The sequence below is a fragment of the Vulpes vulpes genome, chromosome 6 (assembly GCF_048418805.1).
Source record: "Vulpes vulpes isolate BD-2025 chromosome 6, VulVul3, whole genome shotgun sequence".
NCBI lineage: Eukaryota > Metazoa > Chordata > Mammalia > Carnivora > Canidae > Vulpes > Vulpes vulpes.
In genome coordinates, this window is record NC_132785.1 from 77,187,572 (window position 1) to 77,203,786 (window position 16,215).

The 16,215-nt window shown below is 35.1% G+C and overlaps 1 protein-coding gene across 13 annotated transcripts in view; it reads left to right on the plus strand.

Moving 5' to 3' along the window:
* The window catches only part of MIPOL1 (mirror-image polydactyly 1), a 323,462-nt gene that overhangs the window by 292,032 nt on the left and 15,215 nt on the right, over positions 1 to 16,215 (plus strand). For 11 of the 13 annotated variants that reach the window (XM_026019075.2, XM_072761451.1, XM_072761448.1 and 8 more), the window contains one exon: positions 14,553 to 15,296. The exons of the other annotated variants lie outside the window; for them this stretch is intronic. In XM_026019075.2, coding sequence (XP_025874860.1) covers positions 14,553 to 14,619 — 67 coding nt within the window. In that variant the 3' untranslated portion in view covers positions 14,620 to 15,296. Of the gene's footprint in view, positions 1 to 14,552; positions 15,297 to 16,215 lie in introns of those variants that run through there. 13 annotated transcript variants of the gene reach the window in all.

Consider the following 16,215-nt stretch of genomic DNA (forward strand, 5'->3'; position numbering starts at 1 on the left):
GGTATTGATCTTTATAACATTTTCTCTTTTATGTGTTGTTCTGATGGCAGTTTTAGTTAAATAATATATATTCTTTGACTATTATGTGTCATAAACTTTTCAGAGAAATCTTTTTCATGATTTTATTTCTTTGCTAAATTTCGATGTTTTAGAAAGATTAATTTCTCTTATTTATATAAAGAATTTAGGACTCTATATAAAATATTTGAGTCTGATAACATACAGTTTTAAGCTACCAGAAATTAGCAGTGACTACCTAGCAGCCTAATAATAACATGAAAAAGATTAAACCTCAAACTTCTATTTACTATATCCTTATCTTGAAACCAAGAATCAGTTCTTCATAGGAAACAAACTTTAAGGACAATATTATTGAACGGTTTTCAAAACACTTAGAAGGAAATGACTTATCACTCTTAATTTTCAACAGAAGGCACTCTGAAAATAGACTGATATCTTAAATAGGACAGTGATACAACCAACAAACAGTCCATTTCAATCTAAAAGAAATAAAGAATTTCTGTGTACTTTCAGATGTAACTTAAGCAAGTGGTCATATATGGGTTATCCTAGAAGCTGGGGAGCAGGAACAGAACAGAAAAGCCAGAATAAGAAAAGGAAGAGGAATCTTCCCACAAATCTGCATCCTTTTTCAACATGCCACTGTCATACCCTGTTTCAATTCTTAGAAATCAAGAGTTGTTCTTGTTGTTGTTTAAAGATTTCATCTATTTGAGAGAGACAGAGAAAGTGAAAGGGCATGAGCAAAGGAGGAGGAGCATAGGGAGAAGCAGACTCCCTCCTGAGCAGGAGCCCAATGTGGGGCTCAATCCCAGGACCCCAGGATCATGACCTGAGCTGAAGGCAGATGCTTTGCCACCTGAGCCACTCAAGTGCCCCAGAAATCAAGAGTTTTTAATGAAAGCATTAAAATGATTGACCTCATTATCTACTTGTTTTTCCTATTTTTTTGTCATGTGCCTGCTTATTTTTTACTCTGATATTTCTCCCATAGAAGGTGCATCAGTAATCCACATCCATGGCAACTCCATTTCTTTCTATGGTTCATTTTTGCTCCTTCCAGTATGAATCAAAACGAAGAGGTGACAATGCTGGTTTTCAGAATCAGTAATTCATTGTTATCACATTAATTAAATCTCTCCTGAAGCAGAAAGGATAACCTTACCTTATTTCTTACTTAGGGTGAAATTTCATTTAACATCTTTCCCACCAAGCTCCCAAACTCCCTCCATTTAAAATGAGAGGAATCTATTCAGATAACTGCTTTATTATTTAATGTTCTTCTGCAAGGGCCCTTGAATAAATATTTACTACAAGTCTTCACATGGAGTAGTTTGCTTTTTTATTCTTGAAAGCTTCTTTTAGGGGTTATCATCAAAATTTCAATCCATTTTTTAGAATTGAGAATGTAAATGAAATTCCTTTACTCCTTATTCCCTGTGTAGTATCTTTTCACAAACAAGTAAATAATACTTGATTTTTGACAGCCTGTTCTGCTAGTTACCAAGTATCAGTGATGAATAAAATACACATTGTACTTGCCCTCATGGAGGCTTGTTACTGGTGTTGAGTTTTCTTGGGAATCTTACATAGGATTTGAATATCCTCTCGTAGACAAAGTGAAAGAGTCCAATAAAATTGTCAGTTGATCTTAATTCATCCTATTATCTCAGTCACTTTCTGATGTTAAGTTAGGAGATTTAAGCGAAATACTCTATTATCTTCTGTAAGTACTTTGCTAATAGTATCATCCACTCTACTAGTGCTGCCATAGACTAATTGGAATCCAACAGACATCTAGACATCTCATATACTAACAAAGTCTTAACGAAGCCCTGGGTAAAATGATAACCAGTTACTATTTTAAAATCCAAAATTTGAAATAAAATTACCTTAGAGATACTGTAACAAAGGAAATAAAGCTTTACTCCTTCTTCCATGTTCTAATTTTAAAATGAGGTAAAACAAAAGTAAAGAACATGAAGTTTTATATAATTTTTATGTTTGACTTTTATTTACTAGTCATCAAAATTAATACTAATGATATTATATTATGATATTATGATTGATTGACAAGCCTGATTTTTCAAAGTTACATAGAATACAGCAAATGTTTGCTCAGCATGGAATCTGCTTGAGATTCTCTCTTCCTCTACCTCTGCCCCTCCCCCTGCTCATGTGCACTCTCAAAATAAATAAATGAAATCTTTAAAAATAAAATAAGAGATAACTTTTCAGCATCTTGTCTATCTTAGATATTAGTGACATTGAATAAAGAATGTCATAATTTAAGCACAATTGAGTGTGCAGGTACTAAGATTTTTTATGTTCTATTTAATCTCAGAGATAAATCCAAATTTACTGGGATCCCTGGGTGGCGCAGTGGTTTGGCTCCTGCCTTTGGCCCAGGGCGCGATCCTGGAGACCCAGGATCGAATCCCACGTTGGGCTCCCGGTGCATGGAGCCTATTCTCCCTCTGCTTATGTCTCTGCCTCTCTCTCTCTCTCTCTGTGACTATCATAAATAAATTTTAAAAAAATTGTTTAAATAAATAAATAAATCCAAATTTACTGCTTAATTTCTGAATGAATGAGTGATAATTCTTTAAAGATAATGATATCTTCTCATAATGCTTTATATAATGACATATCTGAGGAGCTAAATTAATCTATCCATACTATTTATATCCTTTGTTCTAGTTACTTGAAATATTTTTATACAGCAAAATAATTTATGGGAAATGATTGAATTGGATCTATCTTAAAATTTATGCGGGAAATCAAGCTAATTAGTAAAATGGTTAGTGATGATGCTTTAAAATTAAATATTGTTGACGGCATGTACACAATTTGTTTTCCTTTTCTTAGTATTATTTTATTTTTATTGATGCAGATCCAGCCAAAAATATCACTTGACAACAAACAAGGACAATTTTATATATAGACAGAGATGATAATCACATTCCTGGTTTTCATTTAAGAGATAATATAATCCCCAAAATATATCTGTTTTGGTATTTGCCTATAATTTTATATCTAAAATTTTAGTATCGGGGGGCACCTGGATGGCTCAGTGGTTAAGCATCTGCCTTTGGCTCAGGTCAGGATCCCAGGAATCCCCATGGGGAGCCTGGTTCTCCCTCTGCCTATGTCTTTGCCTCTTTCTCTGTGTCTCTCATAAATAAATAAATAAAATCTTTTTATAAATAAATAAATAAAATTTCAGTATCAGAAATTCACAGATTTGGGTATATTTTGTTTCATAATAAAATGCAGATACTCTTGGTAGCCTTTTTTTCAACATTGTTCTCAAAAACTTTTTTTTTTAAGGCTAATATTAAGAGTCAAAGGCAGGAGAATGTGAGAGAACTAGATTCCTTTTTTAAAAAAAGATTTATTTATTTATTTTAGACAGGGTGAGCAAGCAGCAGGGGAGGCATAGAGGGAGAGAGAGAATCCTGAAGTAGATTCCCTCCTGAGTGCAGAGCCTAAATGGGGCTCCATCCCAGGACCCTGAGATCATGGCCTGAGCCAAAGGCAGATAGATGCTTAACTGACTGAGCCACCTAGGTGCCCCATAGAGGACTAGATTCTTAATGGGAAGTGAAAGAAGTGTCATTGGGTTAATTTCTGCTCAGCGTTAGATTCAATTTTATTTTTTGGTTGTGGTTTTCTCTCTAGATTTCCTTATTACTGGTGGAATTCTGCTTTAAAAATTATCAAAATCAAATTATAAAACATAGCTTTTTTGGAAATAAAGGCAAACTTTGCCACTCTTACAGTTCTGCCCCATGACTTTCCCAAGTAAAACAAATGTTACTTGGACTACTTTATTAGACATGTAGGGAAGACATGACCCCAAATCATTTTGAGAACCATAATAATTTGGTAAACTTTATTTCCTGTGTATCATACTGTGTTTGGGATAGTGGAGGTTGTGAAAACAATGTATACTCAATTTACTGATTTGAAAGTTATTTTTAGGTCAAAACTAGAAAACTAGAGCCAAGAATGCTCAGCTTTTGCTGAATGTAGGGTTTTTTACTGAATATATTTAAACAAAACCTAGGCATATACTATGCTTCAGCCTACATAGACTGTAAGTTTACATTTCAGTACTGATGGGAGTTCTTAAATCTCATGATAATTGTAAAATATTGGAGAGACCCGAACACAGTGAATCAAGTTAGTAGTAAGAGAGCCTTTTTAAATGCATTCCTTGGTTTGTACTTAGTCTCAAAGATTTTATGAGGATTATTAACAGGGTAGACAAATGCTTGATCCTGATTGTTACAGCATATCCATGTAAACTTATCAATGACATGTTAACCAGGCTAAGATTTTTCTTTTTAAAGATTGATTGATTGATTGATTGATTTTGGGGGGTAAGTAGGCAGACTCCCCACTGAGCATGAAGCCCTAGGCCAGGGTCAATTCCACAACCCTGAGCCTAAATCAAGAGTCAAACCCTAAACCGACTGAGCCACCCCAGCGCCCCCAGGCTAAGATTTTTTTTTTTTTAAGATTTTATTTATTCATGAGAGGCAGAGAGAGAGGCAGAGACACGGGAAGAGGGAGAAGCAGGCTCCCTGCAGGGAGCCCAACATGGGACTCCATCCCGGATCTCCAGGATCACCCCCTGGGCTGAAGGCGGCGCCAAACCTCTAAGCCACAGGGGCTGCCCCAGGCAGATTTTTGACAATCTTTTTGCCAAGACTTTTTAAAAGTTTTCTTAGTCACTTGCATTGGTAAAGTTTTCTGAGAAATAGACAAATACTTTAAATCCGTTTTATAATTAAAATCTTAAAAAGTGGTACTCATGTAGAATCCCTATTTATTATGACTTACAGTGAAATATTTGTGATGTCCTTTTCAAAATAGTTTATATTAATTTATATAGTAGATAATTATCCTATATCTTCTTTCCTTCAGTAAATTGGCCTGGGGATAATTACTTTGGCTTTCTATATTCCTGCCAGTATCAATTTTCCCTCATTTTCTCTAGTATAAATACATTTGAAATCTTACTTTAGCTATCAATGTTATAATTTCCTGTTGGAGATAAATAAATAATGCCCATTTCCAAATTAACCACAATTTATTATTAACAGTGAGTTTGCTAACAAGAATACAAAAATGTTTTAGGCTTTAAATTTTACAAAAAACAAGATATGTTTCTAAGTCCATATCTATTTAATAGTGAACCTATTAAAAAAAGATGATGTCTTTTTTGGTAAGGCAAAAATGCATGATACCTTCATAGTGTGGTTAGGTTGGTAATATTTTGGAATTTATTATTCACTTTTAATAAAGAATGACTCATGGACTTTTCAGTGAAGTTTTTCAGTAAATCTATCTTGAGTGTTGAAGCACAGGTAAATCAATCCTCAAAATTAAATTTAAAAATAGAGTAAGTGCTATGTGCTATGGACCATACTGTGCATGATGTCAACTTAAGCAAGCAATGGTGTACAAACTCATCATATTTGTCAAATATCACCACAGCCCAGAAACTCTTGATTCCATGCCATAGATCATCAGGTAGACCTGTTTGGATATCTGTTAGAGCCCAAATTAAGCCCGTTAGATACTTGACTGAAATGGTTAACAGTGCTTTTGGATGGTACTCTATAGCCAATCCAGTTACCATTGTTGCAGACCCACCCAGTCCCTCACTGATGTACCCACTGAGTGCTTATTATGCTCTGGCAGCCAGGCTGTTCCCAGTTATCATATATACTGAGTCTTTGCAAGTCTAATTGCATCTCAGGAATTAACCTCTATAACTGGTAGGTAAGGAGGAAGAATTCTAATATATTTTTATTTTAATAGTTATTTAACAGACTATCTCAGAATATCTTTGTGGACAAGATCAAGAAGTGATTTCACAGTTTAGAGAATTCATAGCTTATTGAATAGGAATACATATTATGATGCTGTAAGGTTGTCTAGAAGAGTTGTCTCAATAGTTTTTTGTTCAGCATTTTTTAATACCTAAGTTAAAAACATAAAAGCTAGCTTATCATAAGTACAAAAAGTAATAAACTCAAGATGCCAGAAGATAGTAAATTGCTGGAAAAGTAGCTGAATTTACCAAGATGAAATCTAACATGGATAAAAGTAATATCTTGCATTTAATATCAGTATTGTGGAACAAAAATGGTCATGAATTTTTTGCAACTGCTCTTGTCAAAAGGTGAAATTTATTCCCCTACCCTGTGAATCTGGGCTGACCTGTGACTCCCATTAACCATAAAATAAACCAAGCGATGTTGTACAACTTCTAAACAAGGCTTCAAGAGGCCTTACTGATTTCAGTATCACTCTTACTGATGTGTTCACTAGGTAAATAAGTCTGGGCTCATCTGTTTGAGCATAAGATACTGCAGAAAGACAGAGTCCTAGCAGAAGTCAGCACCACCTGTCAGGCACGTGAGCACTCTGCCCCAATTGACTGCAGCTGAATGAGTGATGTCCGGTCAAGGCTAGCAGAATTGCCCAGCTGCTCCAAGCCCAAATTGACACAATTAAATAAAACAGCTGCTGTTTTAAGCCACTTTGTTTTGTGGGGCTTATTGTGTAGCCATAAATTAAAAAGCAATTATTAATTATATATGTCCAAATAGGAGAGACTTGGTTTGGCTTGGGAGGCAAAGCAGGAGTTGAACCCTCAACCAACTGAGCTACCTAGGTGCCTCAGGGCCAATATTTTTAAAGATAATAGACATACTAAAGAACATGCACAAAGAATATAAATAATAGTGAGCAGTCTAACTTTAAGGTACCAGCCATTTGAAGACTGGAAGTGTAAATAATAAAATACGGTAAAGACATGACAGCTCTCTTAACATTTTGACACCTCATATGGAAATCAAGTAGGGTAATGATTTAAAGGGTAGGTCCAGGTAGATGAGCGGGAGATCCAAGGAGGCAGGTTTCCAATTAAAATAAGGAATAATTTTGAGCCATATAATTATTACTCAATTCCCCATTTTTACCACCCTACATTTTTCACCATGACTTCTCAGCCCAGTCTCCGATCTACTCCTATCCTCACCTTTTCACTTACAAACTCTCTCTTCATTGTGTTCCAAATGTAAATAGTTGTCTTTTCTCAATTTCATTCTTTCCTCATATAATATTTATTTCTTATGTGTTCTTTTATGAAGAAAGGTGAGATTGATGAACCCTGATTATGTGGCCACGTCTCTATATATTCACAAATATATGTGTCTCTGTCCATGTTTAGTAGCATCAGTGTGTCCTAGTCCGTATTCTTCAGTTATATTTTGTGGCTAAAATGGAACAAGAACTTCTTATCTCATCAGTTTATGCATGTGAGAGTAGGTGCACTCCATCTGTTAGCTGTTCGGTCTCATAGCTCTGTGATTCCTCCCTCCCTATCTTTCTCTCTTTCTCTTTATTCCTCTGATCTCCGCTCTTTTCAGTCTGCTTTCTGGAACCTTCTTTCTATTGTTACTACCTTGCATTGATCCACAACTTCTGCACTGAATGTTTCACACACACATTCTACCTGAAACTTGAATTTATCAAGGACACTTATTTCTTAGGTGCCCGCTGGACACCTGTCTTTTTCCCATACCCAAATCCTAGGAAGGAGAATACTTCTGGTTCCCCTTTGCCACTTTCATATTTTCCTGGATTGATGTAAAAACCCTCCCTCCTTTGAGATACCATACAGCTTTCTCATTCTCTCTCTTCTTTTTTTTTTAAAGATTTTATTTATTTATTTATTTATTCATGAGAGACACAGAGAGGGAGAGAGGCAGAGACACAGGCAGAGGGAGAAGCAGGCTCTGTGCAGGAAGCCCGATGTGGGACTCGATCCCAGGACTCCAGAATCATGCCCAGGGCTGAAGGCAGGCGCTAAAGCACTGAGCCACCCAGGGATTCCCTCTATCTCTGCTCTTAAGTAAGATATCTACTCATCTCCTGGTCAGTGCCATTCCCTTTAAATTGGTCTCAGATGTCTGATTCAGTGTCTTCCTCTCTATTCCAACTTCTGTATTCATGCTAGAAACTTCAATATCACTGTCAGTCATGTACCCTTTCCTTTGTCTCTTGAATGCTAATGACTTTTACCTCTTATCTATTTCAGCTATAATGGATGTTGCCAGAACTTTCTATATCTGAAATCCTTTTTTTTTTTTTTTTTAAGATTTTATTTATTTATTCATGATAGAGAGAGAGAGAGAGAGAGAGGCAGAGACACAGGCAGAGGGAGAAGCAGGCTCCATGCAGGGAGCCTGACATGGGATTCGATCCCGGGTCTCCAGGATCGCGCCCTGGGCCAAAGGCAGGAGCTAAACCGCTGCGCCACCCAGGGATCCCTATATCTGAAATCCTAAGATCAAAATTGCCTCTTTCATAATAACCACAGCCTTATTCCAACTACTCTTGCTTTTTAGCTTCTACACAAATCAAGACATCTGGTCCCTTAGTCCTTTCATTTTTCCTGAACTAACACCCCTTAACAACTCACTTTCTTCTCTACCCCATCTGAATTCTAAGTTTAATCACTTTCTCTCGAAAACACAGTCTTCTCATACTCTTGTCCTACAAATAGTCATTAACTCTCAAATACTTCTATTATTTTCCCTCTCCATATTTATCCCCAAAGTATAGGCCTGATGTGGAAAACAAAAGTCATACTACTATGATGATTGATCAGTATCTCTTACAAACTTACAGTCTCTAACTACAGCTGGATCATCAGTCTCACCTCATATTTCTTTGACATATTCCAAGTCACCTCCCTTTCCTGTCACATTAAGTTTCACCATTCTCCTCTAGCTTTGTTCTTTCCCCTACACTTTCAGTGGAGAACTGTGCCTCCCATTCCATGGGGAAAGTTGAATCTAGCAGACATAAATTCTATCAGTCCTGTTGATTACTGCCTTCTTGAAATGCTCTTCTTTGGATTATGTAACATCACCTACACTTGATCCATCTTTTCTTCCCTATTTCTTCAAATTCTTTTGCCAATCTCTTTACTTTAAATATCTGTTTTCATTTGGTTTCTTTTCTATTCCCATTTCTCTTCTCCTTTCTTATTCCTCTAAGCATTTCCATCTACTCCTATGGCTTCAGTTACAACCTAGAGCAACCTAGTCACGGCCTACCTCTTCAACCTCATAGAAACAAGGCCATTCTCCACCCTCTTACTTCATGATCCTCAGAAAACATACTCCCAATAGCATTTGACCCACATCATGCTTTTCATAGTTCTGTGCCTTCGAGATATTTCCTCTGTCTTGAATGCCAATCCTGCCTCCTCTCTACTCCTGCCCTTTTTAAGATGTCCATTTCCTTCTTATTCTTCAATACTTAACTCATGCAAAATCAGGAAGACTTTATGTGCCTTTTCTCTTCTCCCCTAACCAAACTAGTCTCTGTTTAATATCTATGTATCCTTTTATTACAGCATTTACCAATAACTTATTTGAGTAATCCATATAAAGATCTACTTTCCCACCTTACTGTTCCTTATAAGCAGGGAGCATGTTCTGTTTTTTGAATGATCAATGCCTAGAACAATACCTGGTACATAGGAGTTACCAAACAAGTGCTTACTGATTGAACTTAAATATCTATCATAAACCTAGAATTCTCTCTTTAACAGACTCTTATATCTAAGTGTCTACTCAACATTCCCAATTACCTGTCCCACCAACACCTCTAATTTATATGTACTATAAATATAAATATGTACTATATATAAAAGCTAAACTCACACACACACACACACACACACACACACACACACATTCTTCTATTCTTCCTCTATTCATCCTTAGTTACCACTATCTATCTAGTCACCAAAACCAGACATGCAAGAGGAATCCTTCTTGCCCACCCATCTCTCGCCATCGTACCCTCAAAAGTCACTAAGTTTTTGAATTTCGTATCCTAGATATTGTTCAGACTTATTCCCTTCTTTCCATCTGCACTGCTATAGTTCTAGTTCAGGCCTTCACCTCTCACTAGGGTATTTTTTATTACTATTAATCTTCATAACAAAATTTTTAAGTGTACAATTATATGGTCTTAAATACATTCACGTTGTCGTTGTTGTGCTCACTAGAATTATTTTAATCAGGAGCTATTTGGGCTTCCTGCCCATAGGCTAACCTACCTCCATCCCATCCTACATTCTTGCCAGTGTAATCTTTCTAAAGAGCAAATGATGTTACTAGATGAGTTAAAGCCCATTCATTGCTTCCCAGTGTCTATATTAATGGTTTCATCACAAAGTTTGCATAGGTCCAAGATGAAATGAGACAAAGTTTTTCTAAATTTTTTCAACTTCATGAATGCCAACATTAATCAAGATAAATAGTGAAACATGCATGAGAGACAAAATTAATTTTGTTTTAGATATGCTGAGTATATATGCCAACGGAATAAGCAAGAGGAGATGTCTTGACAGCAGCTGGGTATCTGTATCTGAAACTCAGAAGAGAGTTTTAGGATGGAGGCTATGTATTTGGGAGTTACAAGCATAGAGGTGGAATCAAGGAAACAACATTTTTTGAGGAAAGTATGGAAAGCATAAAGATAAAGGCAATAAAATAAATACTATAAATAAATAAATAACAGCCATAATCCCAAAAGAAAAAACTACATCTATAGTTTTTTCTTACCCTGCTTCCATGGTTGAAAGTAGGCAAGATCTTTGATACTAATGGCAAACCCTAAGTGAAGCATTTCAAATGTCTTCTATCTCCTCTGCCAGACAGAGGTTGTTATCCATCTCTCTTGGATTTCCCTCTTTCTCCTTGGGAAAAAAAAAAAAAAAGTTTAAAGCCAGATACGTTTGATGGGATAACCTCATTGCCTAAAGTAGAAGGAATAGTTTTTCCGGAGAGAGGACTGTCAAGCCAGTAAGAATTTCCACTCTCGCATTAACAGATACAAAAATTACTCTCAAAAATAGAACCTGTACTGAGATTTTACTTTGGTACAGTTCTCTTGGTGATGAGGAATTTGTTCTGTTTTCACACCTTTCTATTGCAAAATATATCTATGTAATCAGTAAGAGTCCTTCAGGCCCACCAAAATTCCAAAATACGTCTCAAAAGTTGTAGTACTTTGGAAGCAGTATAGAACATCAAAGATGTCAGAGAGGTGGTAATTAGACTTAGTATCACATCCTAGCTCCAAAAGTCACTCGCAGTGGGGCTCTGATCAAATTACTGTCTATATGTTTTGGTTTTGTCAGCCAATGATAATGTCTACTCCATGAAGTTACCATGAAAATTAAGTGTGTGTATAATTCACTTCTCATAATTCCTGGCATATAATCAATATTAAGAATTAATTACCATTTGGGGCGCCTGGATGGATGAGTCAGTTAAGCATCCCACTCTTGATTTCGGCTTAGGTCGTGATCTCAGGGTCAGGAAATCGAATCCCGAGTAAGGCTCCGTACTGGGTGTGAAGCCTGCATAAGATTGTTTTTCCTCCCTCTCCCTCTGCCTCTCCCCACCCCACTCACACACACTCTCTCTCTAAAATAAATTAATTTTAAAAATAAATTTAAAAAATAATTACTATTTAAAATATATCACAATATTCATTGAGAATAAAAAATAAAAGTAAACTGATTAGGAATATTGGTAAATAACTAAGTTCACCTGATGGAAAATTACATATTCCATTGTAGTACCTACATATTATCTAAACACATAGAAAATATAAAAAGAAAGAAGTTTTCTATCTAAAATATAGCTTTAAATATTGTTTCAAGTTTATATAGAAATTTTACTATGCCAAATAGTAGTTTGTAGCTATTATTTTCCAAAGATGTGCAATATCATCAATCTACTTTCTTAATGTGTTACTAAAATGGCAGGTGAAATACACCAACAGATACTTTCCCAATTTGACTTAAGTCAGAACTTGAGAAAATTTTTAATGAAACTAAATAATTCATTAACCTATAGTCTGAAATCTGTGACTCTTAGTAACCCAAGTCCTAGTGGAAGTAACTTTGAACTACGAACAAGGAAACCAGGCCCAGATTTGTTCCTCTTTTACCACAGGCCTCGTATAAGGGTTTACTTGTCTGCTTCAGTTTCTTCATATTTAAAACGGAGAAATCCTAATCCTAGCTCTAACCCCTTTCCTATGTCATGAAGCCCTTGGGAAACTATCGTTGAGTAACATGTAAAGCAGTTGGAACCCAATTCAGTAAGCTACATAATTTTTTAAAGGTATTGTTGATTTGGACAGTAAAGAATAGCCTGCAGGCCAATCCTGCAAGGTGCTTCAACAGACATACACAGCTACCTTCCTGTTGGCACCGTCCACATTTGGCAGGTGTATTCCATTCCTTACAGGAAGGAATAGGTGCTTCATTGTGTTTCAGAAGTCAGTAAGCTTTTACAGAACTAAGTAATTGACATTTTTTTCATTTCTGAGATCAGATTTTCATAAATCATTCAACCTGGATAAACCGAGAATGTGGTTGATCTAGTAATTGTTGAAACATAGTAAAGACAGCACAAGACGTGATATTTAAGTATTTCCTTCTAACCTTTTACCTTAGCAAGATATAAGAGTTTGAAATGTAAATATGTCCTAAGGTATAAAAAGGGAATTAAAGTAATATGAGACTATTAGTAAAGGAAAAGTCAAAAGGGACACAACACCGATTCATCTCAGTAATATGGGATTCCATTAATTCTGAATTCATAGTAATAATAGTAACTCTGCCGAGTACAGCATACTTTTACATTATGAGGAAGGTTTTTTTTTTTTTGATAGTAGTATAAATGATATTGTGGTGGAGGGATATAACTAACCAACTTGAAATTAGTATTTTCTGACTTTCTTACGATATATGCCAAAAAATGCTGATAAATGGCCTGTCCATATTTCTGCTGGAGTCCTTTTTTAACAGTTCATTGAGGTTGCTATCATATTTTAACAACACATTTAAATTTTCATACTGATATTTTTCTTGCCCCTCCTCCAGTATTTAGGATAGTGAAACTTTGTCTTAAAGAATTTATGTATAAATCATACAGAATCATTTTCAGAGTATATAAGATAGCACTAGTTTTTATCACTAGGGAAAATCCAACTAATACAAATTGGCCTGTGAACACAGTGAATTGTCCAGTGAGTCTTCAGTAGTCTGAAGCTATTTTAGTGGACACATAATACTTTTGTATAATTTTTTGCATTTGAGAAATTTGTGGTAATAAACTTAGGCAAAATTTGCCTTTTTACTCTAAGATCATTACTAACATTTCTCAAAGCACAGATTTTTGTTGCACTGAATTATTTTGTTTCATCTTCTTATTTTGATAACAGAATTCAGTATATGTGAAATCATCCAATAAACTTAAGCTAGCTTTCAGTGTCACATGCAGCTGATTAGTCATGTAAACCTAGCACGTATGACACTAAGAATACCCTCATTCCTTTAGTGTCTAGCTCTGTGCTGTGTTTATTTGCAAAGGACCCTCATGCATGGATCCATATAAATGAGGCAAGCTGGAGCAGACTAGACTATGTCGCTCACTAGTCTTTGAGGAGGAAGATTGTGTATATGAAAACTGGAATATTTCTGTGTAACATCAAACGGGATTTTTCGTTGAGGTTTTATGTTTTCAGTAAAAAAATAAATAAAAAAAATAAAAGGAAAAAATTAATGGCCTGATTCCATCATCTCTTGTCAAGCAAAATCTCACTGATCCGCATGAATGTCATCTCCCACCCTAAGAACATTACAGAATGGACTTCTGAACTTTTGACTTTATTTTCAGTATAACTGGTGTATTTTTAATCAACTAAAGAAAATTACTTACCTTTGACTAGAAACTATAGAATCATTGCTAAGCTATTTATATTATTCAAAAACTTTTTTTAAATGTAGTACAGAAAGTCTGGTTTTATTAGCACCAAATCATTTGTGCATATTTAAGTTATTTTCAGGCCACTAAACTGAAGTTTTTTTCCAACTAGCTACCTAATTCCTGATTATTTTCATCAGCTGACTCTGTGAAGAAGGGAGAAATTTAATGCCTAAGAATTCTATAACATATTAGTATGTCACTAATGTAGCTCAGTAACAGGTGTAATAAGATTGATAGTATTTCTATATTGAAATATGTACTTCTTAGGTAAAAATCAGTTTGAAACTGCTCTACATCTCATGTGCCATCTTCTCATTGCATAGAAAATGATTCATTCGCAGCCTTAATGCAGGCAGGCAAATGTATTGAAATGAGTATGTTGTATTTTTCATGGAGCATCTAATGCTGACATAATCTGAAGATCTGGGTTAAAGTTTGTGTTGTTACTGTTTTTTTAACCTCAGATACTTGGCACTCTGCACCAGTATGTCTTGCTGACAGTAATGCTTTGTCTCTTAACATGACTACCAGAACTGCTTGGTCACAGGCAAATACTGTTCTTTTTCAGCCAAAACATTCCTGACAATAACTGCACTTTTTATATTCTTTTTTTCCCCCCTTCCCGCCCTCCTGCCCCCAACTTAGGTTGGAAAGGCTAGTGGACGTCCTGAGGAAGAAGGTTGGAACAGGGACCATGAGGACAGTGATCTGACTGAAAAAACGACAGTCTGGGGAAGCAATCACATCTGGTGACCAGGCTGCTTCATTCAACACTGTGTAAACACTAAAGCCTTAACTTAGCAAACAGTTGTTAGAAGTGGGACACTCCAACCACATTCCAAGCTGAGATAAAATCAAATCACAAATGTTTAACCACTTTGCTGCTGACTTGAGTTATTTATCCAAATGTATTAACTACAGACTTTTACCAATGAGTAGCTATAAAGTTGCAGCTTATTTTGTAACTATTTTATATCTCACTGTATTTAATATAAATCTTTTTACCAAGAGACCCTTATAGGTCATATCTTCACATAAGGCCCTTTCTGAGTCAAAATACAGCAAAGTAAATATTGTCTAAACCTTAATCCACTGTGTTAGGTCAAAACTTCAAATACATGCATTTTTCAATATAGAATTTATTTCTTAACTGATGAGAGAAGCTCAGACATGAGGGGGTACATAGTCTTCCTCCAATGCATACACATAATCTTTGTTAGTATTAAAGAATATATTAAGTATAAATACCAAGAATTAAACATATAATTTGCTCCAATAAGAGTTTGGTACATTAAAGTTATATTTTGTTTCACTTCATGATTTTTGTTTCACTACAAATAATGCAAACAATTTTCAATAAAAAAGATATTGTTCATGTGTACTTCTAAATTCATATTGTCAGTATTTCTTAGTGTTGTGTCTGAATAATTGTCTAAACTCTATTGAAGCTATAGAAATTGCCAAGTCTAATAGGCTGGGACACCTTTGGCTTGAAAATTAGCATGTGCTAGCATGACTCTAAAAGGCAAGAGGCCATCAAACATGTTAAGTGTTATGTTTTTATTATCTTTATTTAGATTATCATTTGAATTTATGTTCTGGAGGAGGGGAATCCTATATACAATAAAATTATAATGTAAAAATATAAGGACATGGAAAAAAGAAAGCTGGCAATTTGGTTTGATTACCTACTTTTTCTTTTAAAAGATAATTTGAAATAGTTACAGCATAGCAGTCACTTCTAATCATATGAAATTTTGAATAAAACTAAGGTTTTTGTATTTAACTATAGGAAAAAATCTCTTCTTTTTTTAGATTGAATAGATAAGAGGGCAGTAGATGAAATAGGCAAGTAGAGATTTAATTAATGAAAATTTTGTAGGAAAGTGAAAATCTTTCTAAGTTCATACAATAATTTATCTTTAAGATTGAGCTAAGTTATCTACTATTGCTTATTTTTGGAACAAGAACGGGATAATTTATTGCACCATTCTTTCATACACCAATGGAGATTATTTTTTTATTTTTTACTTTGAAGGAAAATATAACGTGCTTTATCACAGGGTAGCAAAAAAATCATAACGTTAACAAATTCTATTTCTTCTTCATTAAATGTATTAAATTAACTGGCAGTTGGAACCATCCCACTGAGTTGAAATTTAGAATTTACTCATGTTCCCTGCTTTTAATTATTTTTTAAACTATTACAATTAGAAAATAAGAAACATCAGGGGATAGAAATAAGCCAATTGGATTTCCTCTATAGCCCTAAAGAGAATTATAGACCAGTGACTATATAAACAGAGAA